The 23,518-nt window shown below is 51.3% G+C and overlaps 2 protein-coding genes across 2 annotated transcripts; both read right to left on the reverse strand.

Moving 5' to 3' along the window:
- Positions 1-6,333: 6,333 nt before the first annotated feature.
- Positions 6,334-9,710, reverse strand: LOC141919096 (hydrocephalus-inducing protein-like). Its single transcript, XM_074814082.1, is given in 7 exon segments — positions 6,334-6,722; positions 6,725-6,914; positions 7,187-7,223; positions 7,404-7,627; positions 8,252-8,482; positions 8,906-9,244; positions 9,636-9,710. Coding segments are annotated over 7 exon segments (1,377 nt in total). The 3' UTR covers positions 6,334-6,441.
- On the reverse strand, positions 8,920-18,945 carry LOC141919097 (hydrocephalus-inducing protein homolog). Its single transcript, XM_074814083.1, has 14 exons — positions 18,856-18,945; positions 18,116-18,328; positions 17,296-17,434; positions 17,142-17,162; positions 16,965-17,033; positions 16,497-16,543; positions 16,022-16,229; positions 15,540-15,758; positions 14,813-15,066; positions 14,431-14,629; positions 12,476-12,756; positions 11,911-12,130; positions 10,880-11,072; positions 8,920-9,056 (listed from the first exon to the last, which is right to left on the reverse strand). Exons 1-13 carry the CDS (start codon positions 18,906-18,908, stop codon positions 10,974-10,976), a joined length of 2,022 nt encoding a protein of 673 aa, XP_074670184.1. The 5' UTR covers positions 18,909-18,945; the 3' UTR covers positions 8,920-9,056; positions 10,880-10,973.
- Positions 18,946-23,518: the final 4,573 nt, after the last annotated feature.

Consider the following 23,518-nt stretch of genomic DNA (forward strand, 5'->3'; position numbering starts at 1 on the left):
AAGGATGATCATCAATGCCTTGTTTGATTTATATAATTTTTTAGAATTCTATTAAGGTAATTCAATTTTACAGCTTTTTACATTTGTTTTTATAGCTTTTCCTATAACTATTTTATAACTATTTGGCTGTTTGTATTATTAATTTTGCTCTTTACTTTTATTCTTTTAATTGGGCTTTTAAAATTATTTTTATCCTTAGTTTTGCTCTCGTGTTTGTAAATCCTTTGTTTCGGACTCTAAGAAAGGACGATCATCAATGCCACATTTGACTTAAATAATTTCTAGAATTCTATTTTGATATTTCGATTTTATAGCTTTTTATATTTGTTTTTATAGGTATTCCTATAACTATTTTTATAACTATTTGAATGGCTATTTTTATTATCATTTTTGCTCTTTACTTGTTATTCTTTTAATTGGGCTTTTTAAATTATTTTTATCCTTAGTTTTGCTCTTGTGTTTCTAAATCCTTTGTTTCAGACTGTAAGAAAGGACTATCATCAATGCCACGTTTGATTTATATAATTTTTAGAATTCTATTTTGATATTTCGATTTTATAGCTTTTTAGATTTGTTTTTATAGATATTCCTATAACTATTTTATAACTATTTGAATGGCTATTTTTATTAATTTTCCTCTTTACTTTTATTCTTTTAATTGGGCTTTTTTTACTATTTTTATCCTTAGTTTTGCTCTCGTGTTTCTAAATCCTTTGTTTCAGACTGTAAGAAAGGATGATCATCAATGCCACGTTTGACGTAAATAATTTCTAGAATTCTATTTTGATAATTCGATTTTATAGATTTTTATATTTGTTTTTATAGCTATTCCTATAACTATTTTATAACTATTTGAATGGCTATTTTTATTATTATTTTTGCTCTTTACTTTTTATTCTTTAATTGGGCTTTTTTTATATTATTTTTATCCTTAGTTTTGGTCTCGTGTTTCTAAATTGTTTCAGTCTGTAAGAAAGGACTATCATCAATGCTACCTTTGATTTATATAATTTCTAGAATTCTATTTTGATATTTCGATTTTATAGCTTTTTATATTTGTTTTTATAGCTATTCCTATAACTATTTTATAACTATTTGAATGGCTATTTTTTTATTAATTTTGCTCTTTACTTTTATTCTTTTAATTGGTCTTTTTAAATTATTTTTATCCGTAGTTTTGCTCTCGTGTTTCTAAATTCTTTGTTTCATTTTGATAATTCGATTTTATAGCTTTTTATATTTGTTTTTATAGCTATTCCTATAACTATTTTATAACTATTTGAATGGCTATTTTTATTATTAATTTTGCTCTTTTTATTCTTTTAATTGGGCTTTTTTTACTATTTTTATCCTTAGTTTTGCTCTCGTGTTTCTAAATACTTTGTTTCAGACTGTAAGAAAGGGCTATCATCAATGCCACATTTGACTTAGGATGATAAAGTGGCAGCAAGAAAGCAGGCCAGGTATTCCCTGTTTCCTCAAGAGCGAGAATCTGCAGAATGAGGACCAGGACCAATGACACACTTTGAAAAGAGGAGGAGCAAGAAGGAGGTACGTGGTATTTTCCAAAGTATTACACTTGCCAACGCCAGTCGTACTTTCGGCCCTCCAAAACCTGCTCTGCTGTGCTTCTGGGCCAGGCATGGGAAGGAGAGCCAGGGCACGAGGGGTGTTTCTGGCTTGGTGGTGCCAGAGCCGCAGGCAAGGACGGAGCCAAAAGGACTCAGAGGAGCCCTGACAAGGGGCTGTGCTCAGTGCTACAGAGGACAAGCAGCAACCCCCGGGGGCCACCCTTGGGGCCCACCCTGGGAGTCTAGAAAGCTTCCTCCCCCCGGATGCGGGGCACGAGGGCCACCTTCATGGAGCAAGAGCAGCAGGCAACTGGCCAGCATGGCCCAAAGGACCCCTGGCCAGGGGCCGTGCTCAGCGCTGCAGAGGAAGGCAAAAAACCCCAGGGGACACCTGCTAGCGCACCGTGGGGGGAAAAAAGCCTTCCTCCCCACAGCTGAAGGTCATGAGAGGCCATCTTCGTGGTGCACGAGCAGCAGGCAGTAAGCCAGCCAAAAGGGACCGGAGGAGCCCTGGCAAGTGGTCCTGCTCAGTGCTGCAGAGGAAGGCAAAAAACCCCCGGGGACCAGTGCCAATGTGCCCTGGGGGAAAATTCCTTCCTGACCCCAGAGTGCTGGCGATCGGCTATTCCCTGAGCAGGTGAGCAAGACCTGCCTCCTCATCCCACAGGCTGGTCACGCCTCCCAGGAGATGCCCAAGCCCTGTTCTCCCTCACCTTGGAGCCATCTCAGGGGCTTCCGAGAGTGGCCAAATGCCCCTGGTCAGATTGACCTTGGGGGCAAGAATCTTTCCTGTGCCTGTCTAGCGGGTGCTCCAAAGCACTGGGACCCCTGACAACATCCCTGCATCCCATTTCTTACGGCTGCAACGGCGAGCTCTGCAGTGCTCCTCAAGGCGGCATTCATTCCCTTCGGCTGGCCACGGCTCTCCAGCAGAAACGGCCTGATAGCCTAGGGCACATCCAGCGCTTGGTGGCTCTTCTCATCTCCTGAGGGGTTTGCATCTGTTCCCGGAAGGCTTGAAGCAGGATTTCCATCCGTCAGATGAGATTTGAAGGTGGCCCTGCCAGGAGCTGGCCTTGCAGCAGAGAACCTCCAGCATCCTCGAGCAGGTTCCAGCCTTCCTCCCTCAGCCCCCTCCCAGTAATCCCACCCTCTCCTCAAGGGCTTCCTCTCAGATGTCTTTGGGCTGCCCCTGGGGCAGCTCTGGCACAGCTGGACACTGGCAGGTGCCCCCTTTTATACTGCCCCGGGGCACTGCGACTGCTGCGTTGCCGGGGGTGACATTGTGACGTGGGGGCGGCATTGTGACGTGGGGGTGACTGACAGGGCCCCCCACGCACAGCCCCGCCCGCCCCCTCCGCCCAGCACCCTTCAGAGGAAGCCTTTGGGGTGCTGGCCCCGAGGCAGTCGCTGTGCCCAGGAGGCCCAGGGGCTGTCCCTGCCCTTGGTGGCCATGCACTGGGCACAGCTGAAACCGCCTGGAATGGTGGGGGGATGAAGTTACTGATGAGGTTATTCAGATGCAAAGGAGCTGCTTTTTTTGGTTTTCTTTTAAATTAATAAAAGCAACGATATAAACCAATCCTCTAGCACATGCCTGGTAATGAATCAGTCTGCAAAACTAGTGAAATGAGGGCGGAAAGCTGCCAGGCTATGTTGACTCAGTTAAAGAATCACAACATTTTGATGCCAGCCAGGTGTGAAGAGACAGGCCCTCGCCCCTGTCCAGACATGGCTCTGATGGAGCAGCAGGCAGAGTGAGGCTAGAGATGAGTTCCCTTGCCAGGAGTGCCCCCTCTGCAGAGGGCTGTTAGGAAGAAGACAGCCTGTCAGGAGCCAGGACTTCAAACCACATCTACTTTATCAGCTAAAACCTGCACTTTGAGTCACACTTGGAAACGAACCAGTTTCCAAGGCAGTGCATCTTAAGAGCATGCTTTCCTCTTTGCAAGGGCCCTGCAAGGCCAGGAGGTGCTGAAATAGCACATCCTGAAAGAATTTAACTCTGGCAGTACTAACTGCATTCCCAGACAGTGCTCAGTATCAATCGATCACTGCACTGACTGCCACATCCAAAAAGACAGGTCATATCGTTTAGAACAGACTAGAATAGACTGTTTCATGTGGAAGGGACGTACAGCGACCATCCAGTCCAACTGCTTGATCAATTCAGGGCTGACCAAAAGTTAAAACCTGTTGTTAAGGGCGTTGTCCAGATGCCTCTTAAACACTGACAAGCTTGGGGCATCAACCACCTCTCCAGGAATTTTGTTCCAGTGTTTGACCTCCCTCTTGGCAAACAAATGCTTCCTAATAACAGGACGTCTTGGCTCAACCGTTCATCTCCATCGAGGAGGCTGGTCCTAGCAGGGACGAAGGTCCCAGGTGGAGCTCAGTGCCTGCCAAACGCTCTTTCTGCTGGTGAGAAGCCCAGAGGTTGGCTAGGGGTACTTGGAATATCCCAAAGCGCTATCCCTAAAATTTCAGATTCAAACTCCAATTCAGATAAAACTTCAGATCTACCTTACTCCATGTTTTAAGACCTTTTATTTTAATCTTTTTAGCACTTGTCATTTATTCCTTCTTTCCATCTGTCCTGAGAACTGCAGATGATGTGGAGGATGTAGCTGTCGCTGTATTCTTCAACTTTGACAAATGTTGCTTAGTATTGCTGCTGCGGAATGAGAATCCTGGCCGGCTCCTCTGGGTCCAGGCGTTGTGTATGTGGGAATGATTTCTGGCAAGAGCATTTTGAGCACTGGCGCAGTAGCAGCTTTCCTGGTGGGAAAGGTTTCTTCTGCCCCTCCTGAGAGGTGAGCCGTGATTACCAGCAGGGGCTTGAGTTGGTTGACGGGAGGTGTGTTGGTGTCAATGAGTTGTCAGTCTTTGGAATAGAGAGGATGCCCATACGATTGACGGTGATCACACCACGCGCCGCCCGCCCCCCCCCGCCCCCCCCCCCCCCCCCGCTAGGATTGACGCTGATCAAGCCACGCAACCAGAAGCCACCTGCAGTGACACAGGTCTGACTCCCTCCCTGCTGTCACACGAGGTCGTCTCGGCAGACACAAGGTCAGATGCTCCTGCGGGGAGCCAGGCTGCCTTGTTCGCAAAGCCCCGTCTCTCTCTCTCTCTGACTTGGTACTTAGAGAAAGACGTATTTGACCTTTTTAATTATGCTGAAAACTGTGAATTACTAAACTCTTAGTTTAGACGCATTAAGCGTTCTTTTGGGGCTAGAATGTGGTTTTCTAGATGTGATGCATTCTCATTTTCTCAAATTCTTGCAGAAGCATTTAGCCATGAGTTTTTCAAAATGAATTTTGCAGTTGTTCCAGGCCTTCCTTCACTCGAAAGAATGTATTTATGCGTCACCATTTAAAACTGCATCAGACCATCCTAGTTAAATCTACGTTTTAATAACTTTATTTATTGAAATGTTTTACAGGGTCAAACCTAATTTCTAGTAAGGAGAATTAATGGGTTTCGTTCAGTGAATGATGTCAGCATGCACAATATTATCAGTGTTTTTGAAGAAGGGATTGGTGACATGGTAATGTTAAATCACGCTTGTGACAGCAGAAACTCTGATTTCACAGGGGTGATGCCAGCATCATCCAGCAACTCGAGTCGCTTTAAAGGATCACATACAAGTCATTTGGCAAATGTTCTCTAATTTAACTGTATGTGTTAAAAATATGTTTTACTTTGAAATCCTTAGCCATCATGTTAAAAAACCCCTTCTATATTACCGGCTTCACTGTGTTACACTGAACTCAGGAGGACTGGGAAGAAAGCTTATCACAAATATACTAATGTGGATTCTTATCTCAGAATTTTTTTTGTATTTCCTTCTTAGATGTTTTTGAGACTTGAGAAAGTTTCTAAGTTTTGACATTTCACCCACCTAGTGGTGAAGGGATGGCAGTGGATGTAGTTCTTCTGGATTCTAGTAAAGGTTTTTGATAGTGTCCCTCATAGCATCCTTCTGGACAAGTTGTCCGACTGTGGGATGAGCAGGTTGATGGTGCACTGGGTGAAGAACTGGTTGAAGGGCAGAGCTCAAAGCCTTGTAGTGACTGAGGCTACATCTGGTTGGAGACAAGCCACCATCGGCGTTCCTCAGGATTCAGTCCTAGGGCCAGCTCTGTTCAGTATTTTATCAATGATCTCACTGGAGGAGTTGAATGTACCACTGGCAAGTTTGCCAGTGATACCAAACTGGGAGGTGCTGATGACTCTCTTGAAGGACAGGAGGCCTTGCAGAGGGATCTAGATAGATTGGAGCACTGGGCAATCATTAATGGGATGAAATTTAAGAAATGAAAATACCGGCTTCTGCACTTGGGAGGGCACTATGTCAGGCACAAGCATAATGGGGAGAGGAGTGGCTGGAGAGCATCCCTGCAGAAAGGGATGCAGGGGCGCTGGCTGACAGCAGGCTCAGTGTGAGCCAGCAGTGTGAGCCGAGCAGCACGGGCCGGCTCCCGCCACCCCCATCCATCTCCTCAGCCTTGTAGGCCACCACCTTCCACCCCCTGCAGAGCTCGTATTTCAGCACCCGACCGCTGCCTCCCGCTCAGCCACCACTGGACCCCTCCGCCATGCTGCAGAGCACCCCTGCGCAGTGTGGAGGACTCCTGCACTTGCCCCAGCCCCGGCGCCACCGGCCCCGCACCCTGGTCTGCTCTGGGTTTACTCCAAAGCAAGCAGGTTTAGTCCAAAACCAACGGTTTAGTCCAAAACTAGCGTGGTTATTGCAAAGGGAAGGGGGTTAGTCCAGAGCAACCGCTGTAGCAGTAACTGCGCCCTCAGGTCACGCCCCAACAGCTGCGGCCTTGAGCCCAAGGGGCTCCTGGGGGGGCACAGCTCACCTGTGAGGGGGAAGGCCCCGGAGGTAGTAGACCCAGGAGACACCCCCTGCCCCAGTGCAGGACACCACCATCTTGCGGGTGACGGGGGCTGTGCCAGGGGTCAGGCCACCCTCGAAGGAGATGGAGAGGGAGGTGGTCTGCTTGGAGCGCAAGCTCTCGGGGGCCCTGAGGGTGAAGGCCAGGTGCTCCACCCGGTACTGGAAGGCCATGGGCTGCAGGAAGATGTTCTTGAAGGGGATGGAGGTGCTGTCATCAGCCTGGATGGGGGAGGGGCCCTGGGACTTGGGGGGAGGGCCAGGCCCAAGAGGGGGATGCTGTATTCCCCACCAAGCAGGGAGGAGAGCTGCAGTGTGGCCCTGGCTTCACCCAGCTGGCAGGGCTCGAAGGTCACATCCATGCTCACCTCCGAGCCTCCCGGGTTGGCAGGGGACACGCCGATGGTTTTCGTCAGGAAGCCGGCGCAGTTGGTCTGCACAGGGGAGAGAAGAGACCATGGAGGGGGCGGGTCACAAAAGCAGATCCAGCACCTCAGGAAGAAACAGAAGGTCCCCACCGTCACATTGTCTAGGGTCCCTGTCCCTTGCCTGTCACTGCGCCTGTCCCCCCCACCACTTGCCAGTGAGGAATGGCCATCAGGAATGTCCAAACGTGCCCAGCAGGGACAACCCTGCACCCAAGTTCTGGAGGACCTTAAACCCCAGCCCTGGCAGTAACGGGGAAGTCTTGCATGGGCCACGGAACCTGCAAGAGCAGCTCCAGAAAGGGCAGCAGAGAACATCTGCAAGTGAAGACAGGCCAGCTGGGGACAAGCCCAGCATTGGTGGGGAGACCCGCAGGCTCATGTGGCCACCCCAGCTCAGCCAGGCCAAGCTAGAGGGGTAGGATCCCTTGACAGAGAGGGCTGATGCTGGCCAGACAAGCTGCCTCCCAGCAAGGGCCCAGGGCAGGCTGGGGTCACCTGGAGTGGTAGTTGGTCTTCTGCTGGGCGTAATTCATTATTTTGGTGGTCATGGTCTGACTAGAGCCCAGTGTGGTGCAGAAGTAGAGGGGCTTCTCCGGCCCACTCATGGTGGCTTTCAGGTGCAGATTGTAATAGAAAGAGCCCAAGCTGCTGCTCCGGAGCACCAGGCACCCGGTGCTCTCACCCACTTTCACAGGCTGATACTCAAAGACAAGATCATCCTGGGAGGAACCAAAGGAGAAGCCACTGAGTCAGGCAGAGATGGGGAAAGCAGGGCCTGCAACAGGGGAAATCGGTCCCTGGTGTGCTCCAGCAGTGCTGGAAGGCAGCCCAGCACCCTCCCTTGCTCCAGGTCCCTCTCTCTGGGGCAGAGCCTTGCTACATCTGGGGGACAGTTCACTCGGGGGACCGTCCCCAACAGCTCAGAGCCCTCCAGCACTATCCCAGAAGCTTCCCACCCTAAAATGCCCCTCTACTCCCCCAGGGCAAAAAACACCTATCGATCGAGGCTGCAAACTCCCTGCCAGTGGGGTGAGGCATGCCCTGCAGCCACTCTAAACTGAAAATACCCACACTAAATACAGAGCCTGTGGCACAAGGACCCGCCCTGTGAGGCCTGATGGAAACATCTCAGAAGGGGTAGCATGGCAGACTCCACCAGCGCAGGGCGATTCCCACTAGGCATCTTCTTACACTCTGCTTCCCCTCCAGATTATTAGTAGGTGGGAGCTGTCACCCTTGGGAAGAAGCCCCAGATGGTTCATGCAGGGCGTCACCCCTCAGGACCACCCACTCCCAGAAAGGCTGCAGGAGAGGAGAGCACACTGCATGAGCTTTGCTCCTACCTCCGACTGCGCAGGAACAGTGAAATGTGGGGGAACACTGATGTCGGGCACTTTGCAACGTACAGCAAACGTCACCGGGACAGGCAGAGGGTTGTCCACCTTGACGGTGGCAGACACTCTCTGCCCAACAGCACCGGTCACTTCAAGAGTGCTGATGGGTCCTGAAGCAGTGGCCTTGAAAGTCACCATGTAGAACAAGTACTCCTTGGTCACCTTGTTGAGGAAGGTCACCTGAATCGGAGAAAAAGGGCAGCGCTGGTCATTCTGCACATAAAAATATACCAGCTGTGCTGAAGCCAGCCTCAAGAGCACCAAGCTCAGCACCCTGCTTCCAAGAACGGCTGTAAGCAGCCACCGAGGAAGAGTGCGAGGCTGGGGAAAGCGTGTGAGGTATTTCTACTTGATACTCTCCCGACTGCCCATTGATTCCAGCTCACCAGTGTCCTGGTCCACCTGTGCTTAGCAGCCCCCGGTGGGACCCTCACAGAGACTGACAGGTGAGTGGGGGGTGTGGAGAGATGCCTGCTGTTCAGTACCCACCCAGGACACCTACAGTCCCACCAGTGGGCACGGGGAGGTATGAGAGCAGGCGTGTAGCTTCTCAGGAAGTCAACAGCTCCTTGGAAGGCCCCACAGCCCCATGTCCACACTTACCATTGCGTTAAAGACTGCTTCCTTGTAGGAGAGGAAGGTGAGCTTGTAGTCCTTCTTGGCAGAGCCTGGCACATCAATGTATTCCAGCCCCTGCAGCACAGAACTGCTTTCCAGGTTTTCTGGTTTGAGCATGTCTACCACCACGAGGAACCTGTGGGTGAGAAGAATGCAGTGAAGGTCAACAGGAAGGACTCCCACAGGACACCCCTCATGGTGGGGTACAACCCAGCCCCTCTCTTCCTCAATGCCCCCGAGGGAGCCAGCTCTCATCTGCCTGGGAGGAAAGCCCTCCAGGACGGGTCTGCGTAGGCAGAACATGGCCAGTGTGATCCCAGACACCTACAGGCAGAAATAGCCAAGGAGAGTGAAAAGCTTGCAGGAAGGAGCTTCCAGGCAGTGGGAAGCTCTTCCTTGCACCACTGCAGGGATTGCTGATGGGATGAGACTTCCTGGGCTAGAGTCACCACTGTGTGGCCTGTTCAGCCAGTTGGAGACAGGGATGAGCTCAGTGTAGGAAGTCCTACATGGCACCTGCTGGAAATGGTCCCTGAACACTTTGGGGTCTCAGCAGTCCCTTGCAGGAGATAGTACAAGCCTGTCCCATCTGGCAATGGGAAATAGAGGGAGTCCTAGAGACAAGAAATAGGGTAAGTGAGCTCGCCTGCTCTCTGCCTGGACCAGTTACTGGCTCTTCAGCACACCTGGACAGTCCCATGTCTCAGGCTGCCACCTGAGCAGCTTTGGGCAGGTCCAGCTGGCAGACCTGTGACCGCAGCCCCGTGTCTTTCGCCGGTGGAGATGGCATCGTCGTACCCACTGGGGCTGGCGCAGTGACAGGACACGGGCAGCATGTCTGGGCAGAGCAAGCTCACAGCGGCCCTGCAGCAGAGCTGCTCTGACCATCCTAACACCCCTTTCCCTGGGCACATCAGCTGCCAGCCCTGTGCTCGTGCAGGGACAGCTGTGCTAAGGGGGTGGCAGTCCCTGCTAAGCTCGACTGCCCCAGCATTACTGCCTGTCAGCTGGCACGGCAGGGTCCCACCAGCCAGGGTGAGCCATGGAAAGTTCATATCCAGTCCTCATCTGGGGTGCCAGTGGGTCACAGCCACCTACCCTGGGGCATCTCCTCTGCCTCCAGAGCAGCTGAAAACTGTGGGACTCTTCATGCAGGGCTGTATGTTAAAGAGATGCTGAGCATGTCCAACCCCACAGGGCACGGATCTGCTGAGCACCCTGGAGATTGTGCCCACAAGTCTCCAGCCTCCACTCAGGCCTAAATTCTGGTGTGGGAGAAGGTCAGCTGGAGTGGGACAAGGACCCCAGCAGCTCCAGCACCCCAGAGCCCTTCTGCACTGACCCCCTTGATTTAAGAGCTTGCCCCTGGTCTGCCCATGCGACCAGAGGGGCCAGTCACCCCCATCTGCCCAGTCCCAGACCTGCAGGAAGGGCTCTTTCCAAAGCTCCTGAAGGAGATGTCAAGAGAGATCTCAGTGTCATTTCCCACCTGGCTGCTCATGGCCGGGGGGGGCGCTGAGAAATGGCAAGGCAGCTTCTCCCCTCTAGTTCCCTGTGTGCTGCAAAAGGGCCCCAGCAGGGCAGTGCAGGCAGAAGTGGTCATGCCCAGGGCGTGGGGAGCCTGTGCAGCCCATAGGGCTGAGCACAGGGGTCTCTGAGCCCCCCTGGGCTGCACAGGCAACGACCAGGAGCTGCACAAAACAAACTTCATTTCCTGGACCATCAGACAGCCTGGCTTTTTAGGTTAGCTGCTCCAGTACGTTTAGTGGTCAGTCCAGACCTCCCACCTGAACTTCCCTTACACCTGGCCTCTAGCCACCAAGAAACCCAGTTTCCAACATAGGATCTCAGGATAATTTCTGTTCATAGGGGACCTCTGAAGGTCATCTCGTCCAACCTCCTGCCCAAAGCAATGAGGGTCATGCTCTGAGGGTCAGCGTGCTGGCACAGCTCACATACCTGATGCTTCTTGTTCTCAGAGCTCATGGTTAGGGGTTCGTAAGTGATCGTGTAGGGCTTGTGGAAAAATTCAGGCCCCTTCCAGTGTTGCCCCTCAATGACGCCTTGCACAGTGCAAGTCCTTATTGTTCGGGTTGGACAGGAGGATGGTCTGACTGTGCTTCTCGCGCATGGCACACGTGAAAGTCAGCGTCTGCAACAGAGGAGCACAGAGGCTGCTTGGTCACAGCGAGGAACCCTTTCCACTCTGACTAGCTTTATGCACAGGGAGAGGCTTTTCCTTGTCGTATACCAAATTTCCATTTGAGCATAGATCTTGGCGTAAATCAAATTGTTGGTTCTTAGAGAAGGAAGAGGAATGAGTCTTTTGCATGCTGGGTGAAGGGGGCTGCTGCCTCCCTAGGAGGGGAGAAAGAAAACTGAAAGCCCTGGAAGGATCTCTCTCCTGTGCAAGGACAAGTCCTGCAGCCGCGCAGTCCCTTCGTGGGCAGGCTGACGAGCAGTTCCTGATTCTCTCTTGGGAGCAAGAGCCAACACCTCCCAGCTGCATGCTCCTGCAAGGCCTGTAAGGGCCAGGAGTCCTTCACGTGGCATCCCTGTTCCCCAGGAGCTGGATGCAGATGCCTTGTCCGCTCCTAGTGCTGAATGCCCTCCCCCGCCCCGACAGGGAGGAAAAATGTGGGTGCCGGTGCCATATTGTGGCTATAGATGGGTGGCTCTGGGGGACGTGGGGGGGGTCTCAGAAAAGCCCTGCAGGGTGTCCCCACGGCAAAGGTGCTGCAGGGCAGAGCCAGGACAGCTGAGGTACTCGCTGGAGGAACAGCACCTTTAATAGGTGAGGAAGGCAACTACAGGGCTCACAGATTTTGGGAACCCTGCCCAGGGGTTTTCTCAGCTCTCTAGGACACCCAGGCAGGATGACAGGCAGGAGTGACTCTATGCCTGTAAGATTCCTCTAGTTCCTGCCCTGGGAGAGATGTGGTGCAAATGGTGGGGTAAGGGGGCACCTGTCCTGTCTCTGTTCCAGTTACCTCTTTGGACACAGGGGTCTCCATGCAGCATCCTGCCAGCGTAAGCTGGAGCGGCTCACTGCCCTCGATGAAGCACTGCAGGCCCTCGCACTGGATAGCACAGCTCAGCTTAGAGGGGCAGAAGGTCACAACGAAGGGAACGTCCATTCCTGGGAAGATGTAACCCTTTGTGGGGCTGATGCAGAAATCTGGCTTGAAGCTCTTGATGTCCCACTTAAACCTTGCCAAGGAAAGCACAAGGACAGAAAGGAACGATTAACAACCGGGAGGCTGCGAACACAACGTGCCATTTCTAATTCTCTTGTGGGCTTTTCCACAGCATCTCAGCAGGGTGCTGAGCCACCTGGCACTAAGGCTTCAGGTTGGGCAGGACTCAGCTGCACCCATCCGTAAACAAGCTTTTGGTTGTACCCCTTGCTAAGTTCCAGGGCCTGACTGCACAGCCTTGGCTGCACAACTCCCCACTGGAATGGAAAAGCAGACGACAACTCTCTGGGCAAGCTACAGCTCCATCCAACCCTCACCCAAGCTCTCGGCCACCAGAGAGGACAGGGCTTTGCATTACTTGACTCCTATGTCGCCCGTGTTCTGCATGGTGAGGTGCCAGGATGTGTAGCTCTGCTGCACCACCACTCCGAAGCTGAGGTGTTCCTGGTCCAAGCTCACGTGGGTGCCCTGGCAGGAGCCCCACACCATGAAGAGGGAACGCACCAGGCCACTGCACTCCAACATCACTTCTTCGGTGAACGGCTGGATGCAGCACTTTGGGGAGAAGATCACTTCCACTTTACAGGTCTCTCCTTTGGGCTTCAGGCTTAGTTCATTGGTGGGCTTCAAGCAGAGAACCTGCCCAAAGAAATGAGTGGAGACTACTTCATCGGGCAACCGAGCTGTGAATCCTCCATAGAGTCTTCCCATTCCTGTTCTGTTCCCATCAACATTGCCCCAGTCCTACTCATTCCCAGGTACACATCCTCAGCTACCAAAGGAATTTTCCTGTGATGTGTGCATCCAGCCACGGTGAGCTGGACTACGTCTTCCAAAGTAATTTCACTTGAGCTCCAGGAGAGCCATAACTCTTGGTCTTTAAAGATTACATTTCCATACCTAATACATCCTAACATATGTGTCTGAAACAGGTGAGGAATGGTACCTTCTTCTCACTTCTGGCTATGAGGGGAGTCCTGACACCTGGCTCAGATGAGGCACTCACACTGCCCAGCAGGGAGGACAGGACAGCACACAACTGTAATTAGCTACTAGCTCCCCCCAGAGCAGCTCACAGCTACCTGCAGGCATCCCTGGAGGCACAGCAAAGCGCTCTCCAGTGAAGAAAGGGGCCTTCCTGCAGCTCTGGCATGGTTGACTTGAGACTGAGCTTAAAAGTGAGAGGAGCAGCACTGTTGTTGGCTATGGTGACAATCTTCTTCACCATCTGTCCGATGGAGAGGGCTCCCAGCTTCACCACCTTTCCTTGTGGTTCCACATGAAGTGCTAAGGCTTGGACCATAGGCCCAAGCCAGAGTTGACCTATAGATGAATCCTGTATATTTTATAACCATTGTGCTAACAGGTATTATACTAAGTTATAACAAACCACCTATTCTGATATAAAGGGTGGAAGTGTTGAAGCCTGAGCAACAGGCCCTGAACCAAAACTGTTAACTCAGTATGTAATCATTAATGAAATATGCATGGAGGATGGAGCTATCTTGGATGTATCTTTCCCTTCCTTTGTATATGAATAGAATAACAGAGTCATGGAGGCAGGTGCCTGTCCTCGAGGCCTGATGTGAGACCTTGTGCATAATCCGATCCGATAAGCAGAGAAATTCCCTTAGTTTCTTCCTTGAGCCCTGGCCAGGCTCTGGGGGGAACCTAATGTGAAATTTAAACCAGATATTTCCACTTAAAACAAAGGTGCCAGCTATTCTGGCTTGCTGATTTTTAGGTATATAAGGCTGGACCCGCTCACAGTGACTTTGGGTCCCTCACCTATGGGTGGACGCACTGCGTAGGATTTCCCACTCGCCGGGACAGGCTCAACAAATCCTCGCTGCACCCGGGGCTGCCCAGCGCCTGCAGGTCTGGATGGTGGGAACGGGTGCAAGTGGTGATGGATCTTTCTTAATCACTATTCTCTCTCTCAGGTAGTAATGATTTCATGCATTACCCTGTATTTTCCTATTTGTTTAAATGCACTATTCTGTCTTTTCTTACTGTATGTTTTCTGTATTATTCTGTTATATTATTTAGTTATTTCTAGTAAAATATGCCTGCTCTTTTCACTCTGGTGTCTGAGTTTAATTGATATCCCTAATCAGCAAAACACCACAACGTCAACCTAAGGCAGGAGAAATTAATATAAAGCAAAAGGAAAGAAGGAGAAAAGGTTTTCTGACACCCTTGTGGCAGAAAACTAAAACATGGTAGGCTGGGGAAGAGACGAGGAAAACGAGCGAGAAAGCTGTGCCCGCGGCCTGTGCCACCTGGGGTTTTAAGATTTGGATTTCATCTCACCTTCATTTCCGTGCCCCTTCCTCGGACCTCAATAGTTTGCTGGCAAAGACCGTTGATTTCAAAAGGGATGAGCTCATGGTAAGACGCAATCTCTCTGGGATAGAAAGTGATGGGCACCGCCACTGTCCCTCCTGGGCGTAGGACGTACCCTGGGAAGTCCACATGGAGGTGTGAGGTGCTGGTGAACAAGCAGCTCAGACTGGCAGAAAGCACAGCTGAGAGGAGCAGAGGTGTCACAAGGCTGTGTGTGCAACATCAGGGCTACTTAGGGCTCTCCTGTCTCCTCTCCCTGCGTCCTCAGGATGTCACCCACAGTGCTCATGAAGACATGGAGCAGGCACATGCTAAGCAAGGGCCGAAGGAGTGTGTGGAGAAGGCCTACCTCACATCCTTATCTGGCTGGTTCGTGATGATGAGGCTCTGATGGGAAGGTGCCATTCCAGCATAGTAGATGAAGCAGGTTCCAAAGTTGAGTCTGGTAGTGGAGAAGTGGACAGTGGGCACTACCACAGTGGCCAGGAACACGCAGGTAAACCCTTGTTGATCTGGCGAGGAGAAAGACAGCATAAGCCCACTGAAGAGATGGGAACTACAACTGCAAACACCGAGGAAGAGGATGGGGGGCAGCTGGCTGCACTGACAATAAGGAAAAGCAAGTGCCAAAAGACTCCAGAATGGCAATAGAAGGTAGAAGGCTTGGTCCAAGAGGGAATGGGTTTTTGGAGAGTCGTGGCCCTGCTTTGTGCAGCCACATGCTGAGCTGTGCGGCCACATGCTGGCAGGACCTTTCTGCACGGTGGGACCAGCGCAGCAGAGGCCTGGCAAGGAGAAACAGCTCCATCTCCACACACATCTAGGACCCCCCCAGATTAGGGGCAGAGGGGGCCTGGGGGATATGCCCTGCCACAAAAGTGCTGCCCAAAGTCATCCTGGGTAAGCACTTATTAAAATACTCCATTCAGAAGCTGTCAGGCTCTTTATTTCTGCAACAGGAGCCTCTTTGCCTTGTTCAGGCTCTTCAGTGACAGAGCTCACCCCTAGCTCTGGGCTCCTGCTGCCAAGCTGCTGCGTAGGAGGTGAAGGTCCCGTATTAAACCCTCGTGCCTCACCTGAAGCGTCAGCTCTACGTCTTTTAAAGAGCACATCCTCTGTGGGTGAAAAGCCAGCTGGGTCTCTGCTTTCCCCTTCGCCTGCAAGACTGTCTGAGGGGTGACAGTAAGGACCTGCTTACAGGCTGCGGGGCCACTCAGTTCCCACGAGAAGGTGAAGCTGAACTTGCTGTTATTGTGGATGCTAAAGAGATGCTGGACATTCTTGTTCAGCTGTACCTGCAGGGAAAAGCAGTGAGGACTGGGGGTTAGAGCACATGCAAAGTGTCAGCTGGCCCAGCAAGTGCTCCTCCCTAATGTGCTCCTGCATTTTTCATATTCAGCTAATGACCTGTGTGAAAGATCAATCTCCCTCCCTCCAGAGACCCATAAATGAAGAAAAACATTCCCTTGTGTTCAAACATCTCTGTGAAGCTCCTGGTTCAGGCCCAACGTTGCAGGCCTTTGTGGGGCAAATGGTTCAGGGAAGCAGTGCTGCTCACCTCCTTGAAATCAATGACGTTGATCTCCTGTGCACTGAGCTCCGTGACACAGCCGTCGCTGTCCTCACACCTGACAGACGTGTGCACGCTATAGCCGGTGGCCTTGATATTCAAGGAGAGGGGCTGGGTCTTCCTCTTGACATCGCACTTGAGGCTGAAGACCGCCTCTCCTTCTAGCGTTGGTGTGAAGAAGACTGTAATGGGAAACCTGGCGAGAGAAGACCCTTTTTGCTCCATTTGCCATCTCTTGGCTTTCCTGGCCACACGTTGCCTGCTCTATGGGAGAGCAGCTGTGCAATGGCCCTGGTGAGGCCCCAGGCCTGGGAGAAAGCAGGAGCAGCACTCTGCCTTTCCAGGGCCTTCCACTATGGAGCAAGCCCTGGTCAGCCCTGCTTAGGGTACAATGATCCCATGCAATGAAATGCCAGAGGATACAACAACAAGGCATCAAACCCTGAGCTAACGCTGACCTTACTGCCCTGTCCACATGCTACAGGGCACCACCGGGTCGAGACCCCGCTTCTGTCCCAGACACAAAGGAGGGCACTCATGGAGACCCCCAGTCTCTCTGATCTATATGACAAGGGTAAGTAACATCCTCTTTGCCAAGAGGAGTCGTCCAGCTCCCGTGACAGCAGCACAGCGTGGGTGCCACCAAACTGCCTCTTTGTAATTTTTGTGGGTAATTTCTGGGTATGTGATCAAAACCAAACAAACTACAGAGATTTAAGGAATTACCACTTCTCAGGTGAGCCACAGTAACTGATGCAGGATGCTTTCTTGCACTCTGTGGCAAGCCAAAATTCAGCATCTTTTAAGACACAGCAAAGCTGCCTGGAGCTAATGTGTTCTCCTTACACCCTGGCAGGCTGGGAGTGGGCACAGGGACATCCATGATGGATCAGCAAATGAGTTGGTGACTGCTTATACCGCTTGAACTCACGATCACGTCTGAGCACAAATCATGGCTGCAGTTTACAAGAAAAGAGCATCTGCTTTCTGACAGGTGATCCTGCAAAACACAGCTAGTCGCCTAAGCCTGTTGCTGTCCCCCATGACGGGCTCAAATGCTGCCTGCAGTGCTGCTTCTGTGCTTTGTTGTTTTTGGCCCTGCACCGACCGCGCATGGTGGGCTTTCTCGCTAAAGGAACACAGGGAAGAGAGGAGACCTTGCCCACTTAGAGCTGCTGGCTCAGGGGTCACAGGGGTAATACCCCCAAACATGCTTTTGTCACCAAAACTAGAAGATCCAAAGCCTGAATTTCTGCACCCACCTCTGCTTGCTTCCCTGGCTGGATGCGACCTCTCTCTGTGTGGCAGAAGGCGGCCACCTGTTCTGGTGGGGCTTCAGGGTCTTGGCAAGTCCACTGGAAGGAATACGTGGAACTGGATGGGTTCATAACCATGAAGGTCCTGGGAACACAAAGCAAAAAGGACTACTAAGGTGGTGCTGGGACATTAGTGACTCTGTCCTGCAGCAGACATCAGGCACTGCCCGTCCTCGACACTACCCGGAAGGAGTTATTTGGTACAGTGGAACAAGATTGGGAGCACAAACATTTCATCTGCTTTATAAGGGCCCTGTCTGTTTCCTGGGTGGCTACAGATTAACGTCTATTGACAAAGAAATTCGCAAGGATATAGCCAAAGTCTTGCATGCTAAAACGATAAGATCAAGCGAAAATGGTAAAATCAAGTCCAGTCAGACTCCTTTGGAAGATGGTACTCTTGGTTGTGGTTGCAGCCTTCATTGACCATGTCTGACTGGTATCTCAAAAGAGCAAGAATGTCCCAAGGATGCTCTTCAAAGGGACGAAGGTTGTACTGGCCCTATTGCACAAGCTGGGGTTACGTGGTCGTCCCAGACTGACCCATACCTTATTGAAGAAAGGGACAAAGAGAACAAAAAATGGGCCAGTTGGACTTCAGTGACCACCTTGTGCCAGGTCCAAAACAGACTCATGGCCAAGGGTCAGCAGATCAGAGACAAGGCACAAATGTGCCCTGAGGCTTGGAAGAGCAGCTGGAGAGGTCTCTGGTTAAGAAGGGTGACCAGGAGACGGTCATCAGGAGAAGCCATGTCCACACACTTACCTGCTGTGCCTGCCACGCACTCCAATTGCCTCAAACTCAATCACTCTTGTGTTGAGATCTAACGTTGCCCCCTTTGGTCCCTGCAACTCTGGTACACGCCTTTTTGCAGTGATGTAGTCAGAGTCTTCCAGCTCAAAGTGGCAAAGTGACATCAGGCTTCTCCCCTTCACAGCCACCTCCGGGCCCTTCTGATTTGGCCTCAGGTTAGGAATACTAGAAAGAAAGGGACCAGTATTAGCCAGACTAACATTTCCAGCCAGCCAGCTGCTTGTTTATCTCCTTGTGCAGCACAGTGTTGCATCCTCTCTCCATGCAAGCACCGATCAGCAAATCAAACAGAACTGCACTCCCCACCAGAGGCAGTGGAGGTGAAATGGCAGAAACACAGAGACTGACTGCAGCACACAGGTTTCTAGGTAGATAAGGTGGCCATGCTTGTCTGATAAGAAAGCATAGCTAGGGACTAGCTGGCCCCTTGACAGCCTTTCTGGATCTCTCGTTCCAGATTTTGGAACCCTCCGGAAGCTTAGTATTTCATACAGTGTCTTGTCCCAGTGTCTCCATACCTGCTTCTACCAAGGCTGGATGATAATTTGCCTTTGCTCCTGTATGTTGGTTGTTTCTGCTGCCTCACTGGGGCTGGCTGTCCCCAGGTCTGCACTCCCACCCACCCCAATCACAGGCAATACCACAACTACCCAGCAGTAGCACGAGTTGAAAAGTGCCTGGATGCTTCCTACCTGCAGAGCATACGGCTCTCAAAGTCCCCCACGTACACCGGAGAGAACTTCATCTACAAGAGCTGCTCCTGTCCTGCAGGGATGGTGCTGCTGCGGGGCTTGACAGAGAACAGTGAGGAGGCACTGACGGTGTTCAGAGACGAGCTCAGGGAGGAAGAGACCTGCTCCAGAGCGCGGCCCAGCTGGCTCGAACAGCGGCTAGACTGGAGCTTCACAGAGGCACCAGAAGTGGAGGCGAGGAAACCCCCTGCAGTAAAGGAAGAGGTTATAGCATGACATCTTCTTTCAAGGAGAAAATCCTTTGTTCCCAGCAACTCTGCCTCCTGCTGCAGGTGGACAGAAGGGAGCTGGGATGCACTTGGAGCACCTCTGGCCAAGGGTTTTCAGCAGGACTCCCAGTGAAGCAAAGGGAAAGTGTATGTTAGCAAATTCAACAGGCCCAGGACTGAAGTCAACTGCTTCACTCCAGTCTGTTAAACTCTCTCCATCTCCAGGACTGGGGACCTAATGCAAACTTCTGCAGAATGGTTTCTGGCCAGCTTTCATTCCCGAATCATGTCCAGGAACTAACAGTAGAGATGTGTGTGTGTTACAGCACCTGGATAAATTTCTGGGCATCATTTCATGTCCCAGTACAGCCAGCCTCAGAATCACAGAATCATCTAGATTGGAAAAGACCTTGAAGATCATCCAGTCCAACCGTTAACCTAGCACTGACAGTTCCCAACTACATCATATTCCTAAGCGCTATGTCGACTCTACTCTTAAACACCTCCAGGGATGGGAACTCCACCACCTCCCTGGCAGCCCATTCCAACGCCCAACAACCCCTTCTGGAAAGAAATACTTCCTAATATCTAGTCTAAACCTTCCCTGGTGCAACTTGAGGCCATTCCCTCTTGTCCTATTGTCTATGACTTGGTTAAAGAGACTCATCCCCAGTTCTCTGCAACCTTCTTTCAGGGAGTTGTAGAGGGTGATGAGGTCTCCCCTCAGCCTCCTCTTCTCCAGACTAAACAACCCCAGTTCCCTCAGCCGCTCCTCGTACGACATGTGCTCCAGACCCTTCACCAGCTTCGTTGCCCTTCTCTGGACACGCTCTGCTGACGTGGAAGTCCCGGACACAACTTATACGACCAATTTGATCAAGTTGATGCCACTTTATTACAGGATACACATCAATTTATACACTATCAGAAGCTTCACGCAGCGCTATCTTCTTGTTAATAGGCTAAAGCTACTTGTTCACTCGCCCTTCTGCCCTCTATGATTGGTCCCGGTGTGGTGTCCATGCGCTGCTCTCCCCCCAGGTAGACCCCCTGTTTTCGACATTCCAACATCTTTATCTCTTGGCCAGGAATGTAGTTTCTCAGGCCATCTTGGCCTTGTTTATGTCCTTGAACACAGCTGCAGCTTGCTGTTACAGTGAGGCCCCTCGGTCTGGATCGCTCACAACATGTCCGTTGTTCTCCAGCAATGCCACAATGCTCGAGTAATTCAATGTCCTTTTTGTAGTGAGGGGCCCAAAACTGAACACAGTAATTGAGGTGCGGCCTCACAAGTGCCGAGCACAGGGGGAAGATCACTTCCCTGTCCCTGCTGGCCACGCTACTGCCGATACAAGCCTCAGTGCTTAGCATTAAGGATATGTTCATTAAGGACAGCATTAAGTCCTGCTCCCCTGTCGCCTGCAGAATTGAGTTTTGTTTGTTACATGTGGTGGAGAGAAGGCTTTGGGGAACAGCGCTGCTCTGACCTTCACACCCTTTCCCCCCTTCCTCTTTGTCGGGCTTTCATAACCAATGACCAGAGAGCTGATGGCACAGCCCAGCAGACTGGCTTCAGCACAAGTGTGCCCTGTGCCGGGGAAGAGCCAATGCCAGGACGCACAGAGGAGGGAGATAAGCATGTTCAGGGCATCAAGGACTTGGGCTGAGTTGTCCCATCTTGACCATCAGGCAAGCTGCCTGTGCTAGGAAACACATGGGTTGCCAGCTCTCCTCACTCCTGTTTCTGATGAGACCTCTTGGACACACAGCCCTGTTTCCCTGTAGAACCACGCTGCTCCCAAGCAGACTGTGCACTCAGACACAACCGCGTTACTGCGGGTTGGTGAGTCACGGCCCCGCCATTGAGCTCCAATGGCTGCTGTGAGCAGGGGCTCTGCCTGCAGCAAACACTCCCCTGCCCGAGTTAAGAGGGTTAGTTTTCGACAGTGACGTCGCATTTTCCCTGGATCAGGGAATTGCACACGGACAGTGACTGCAGGTCAGCTAACTCGTCGTTACACCATGAATTTTCCCCAGTCTCAGAGACTTCCCAAAGAGGTGCCCGAATCTCCCCCTTCCCAGACCTGACCCACCACGTGGCTCTCCCCCGAGCCAGGCTCAGCTCCCGTGCAGAGCACAAGTGTCAGAACACTCACAGGAGGCTCTGAAAGGTAGAGAAGGGGCAGGGAAAAAGTCTCCAGCTGCAGCTGGGAAGATGCTGATGAAAGTGGACAACCAGACAGGGACAAAAAAGAAATTCATGTTTTGGGGGGAAGCGGCATGGTCATCTCCCCAAGCCCTCAGCTGCCAGCCAAAATGCCCTGGGCACCCTGAGCTGTCACACAGAGCCAGTCCCTTACCATCCAGACTGGGTGGGAGCGGCTCCCCAGCATGGCTCACTGCACTTTCATCCTCCATGGCCGCCATCCAGGTGTATTCCAGGGCCACAATCCCTGTATTGGACAGCTGGAAACTGGAAAGCAAGGAGGAGTTTAAAAAAAAAAAAAAGAAAAAGCCTAATAAATACAAAGTGAGTAGAGAAGTAACACTGTGTGGTGGGCTCCTGACACCCCTTTCTTTATGCTGAGTAGCATCTTCTTTCCCAGACAACTCTGCCACATCTAGATTGCTGCCCTGGGCTGCCCCAGAAGTATTTCCGAGTTTGGAAGTTACAGAGGAAAGGGCAGACATGGTGCCCAGGAGACTTATTCTGGTCTTACGTCTCCGTTTCACATTATTTTGACTGCAAACCCGTCCTTGAGCAGATAAGGACAGGCACCATGCAATGAAAGCAAAACCACGGCTGTTCTCAGCAGAAAGGCACAGCAGAATTGAACCTCTGCTGGCACGCCTTGGTGCAATGGCAGCCACCATCTCCTGCTTGGCTTTCTGTGCATATATATGGGCCCCAGCACCCAGCCAGGACTTGGAAAGGATGAAACAATAAAGGATTTGTTTAAAAGGATGAACAGCAGGTGAGACTGAATGTAAAGCCCGAGAAGGGACTCAGGTCCACATGTGGGAGATCTCCAGGCCCTGGGATGTGCCAGATTATGTGTGGAAGCTGAAACCTCAGACTCAGCAGGCAGGAGCACCCCCCTCTAAGGCTGATCAGCCTGTTAGAAATCAGAAGAGGTTTATTAAGTGGCTGAGCAATAAACATGTCAGTGTAACTTTAGCAGGCACAGGACCATGAGTAGAAGGAAAAGCAGTGGCCACCGGAGAGCACAGCGCAGCTCTGGGGAAGCAGACATGGGTCAGCCCTGGGCAAAGGCAGTCCCCACTTGTAGGTCCCTGTCTGGCACTCATGTGAACATCCTCGTCTGGAAGAGCAAGGTCTCCTTGAACTCAATCATGTCCGTCTTCAGCTTGAACTTGGCATAGTCAACGACAGCACTGAGGCGAAGTTCCACCTCACGGATGCTCTTCTCCAGGACAGTGTGAGCTGGTTCTGGGTCGGTCTCGATCACCTCCAAACAGGAGAGGGAAGAATCACTGACCAGAGCCCAGAAAGCCAGGCTGAGCAGGGAATCTTTTGGCCTCTAAAATCAGCCACATATAAGGGCTAGAAAGGACCATTCCCATTTATTTCCCTCGAAAGATAACCAAATTTGACCCTTCCGCTATAGTATTTGTTTCTACCTACTGATCACAGCAGTCACCACGACTGTGAATACACCCATGGGGACTATGACCGGGTATCAGCCTCTGTGTTTCAACCCTGTAGTGTCTGACCTTTTTCCTGGCCTCCTACAAGTCCAGCAGGCTTCCAAATCAGGATTAAGTTCCCCTGCTGGAGCTCTGTGGATGGAGAACCCCAAGACTGAACAAACCTAGAAAGCACCTTTTCCTTCTTGTCTCAGGAGAAAGTGCTTTCCAGATGTCATGTGCGGGGCAACAGCCACACTGGTGGTGGCTGGGGATGGGCATTTTGGGATGGGAGTGAACTCACTAGGAAAGTCTCCGACTGCTGATGCTCTGATGGGGAAGAAGTTCGGTTTACAGGTCTTAAAATGGTTCAGAAACTGGGGAAGAACCATCACCCAAGATAAATGTGTCTGGCAACAACAATAGTAAAAGCAAGAGTTTCTGGAGATGACACTTCTCCAGACTCCTGCGTGACTGCCATACAGTACCTGGGCTGCTCCATAATGAGACATCCTACACCATACAGAGACCACAACCAGAACCTCTGGTACCAGTGTAGGCAGAGCTCAGAGCTCGCCCACAGCGTGCTGGTGGGCTAGCCAGCACACACAGAAGAGCACTAGTGTTGCTCTCCACTTCAGAACAAGAGACAGAGCACAGTGGATTTAACTCCTTGTTGGTGAAAAGGTACTGAATCAGGTGAAGAGATTTTAACACCATAAAATGTATTATCATAAAATGTGGCA

The sequence above is a fragment of the Strix aluco genome, unplaced genomic scaffold (genome assembly GCF_031877795.1).
Source record: "Strix aluco isolate bStrAlu1 unplaced genomic scaffold, bStrAlu1.hap1 HAP1_SCAFFOLD_95, whole genome shotgun sequence".
NCBI lineage: Eukaryota > Metazoa > Chordata > Aves > Strigiformes > Strigidae > Strix > Strix aluco.

What these genes read in the sequence shown, in the direction of transcription:
- LOC141919097 (XM_074814083.1), bottom strand. Translation starts at nt 18,908, where the DNA reads ATGAAGTTCTCTCCGGTGTACGTGGGGGACTTTGAGAGCCGTATGCTC. An exon ending in GAGAAAGCCCACCATGCGCG is followed by an intron (nt 17,034 to 17,141) that starts GTCGGTGCAGGG and finishes TGTGTTTTGCAG; the next exon opens with GATCACCTGTCAGAAAGCAG. An exon ending in CAGCCAGATAAGGATGTGAG is followed by an intron (nt 14,630 to 14,812) that starts GTAGGCCTTCTC and finishes GCTTTCTGCCAG; the next exon opens with TCTGAGCTGCTTGTTCACCA.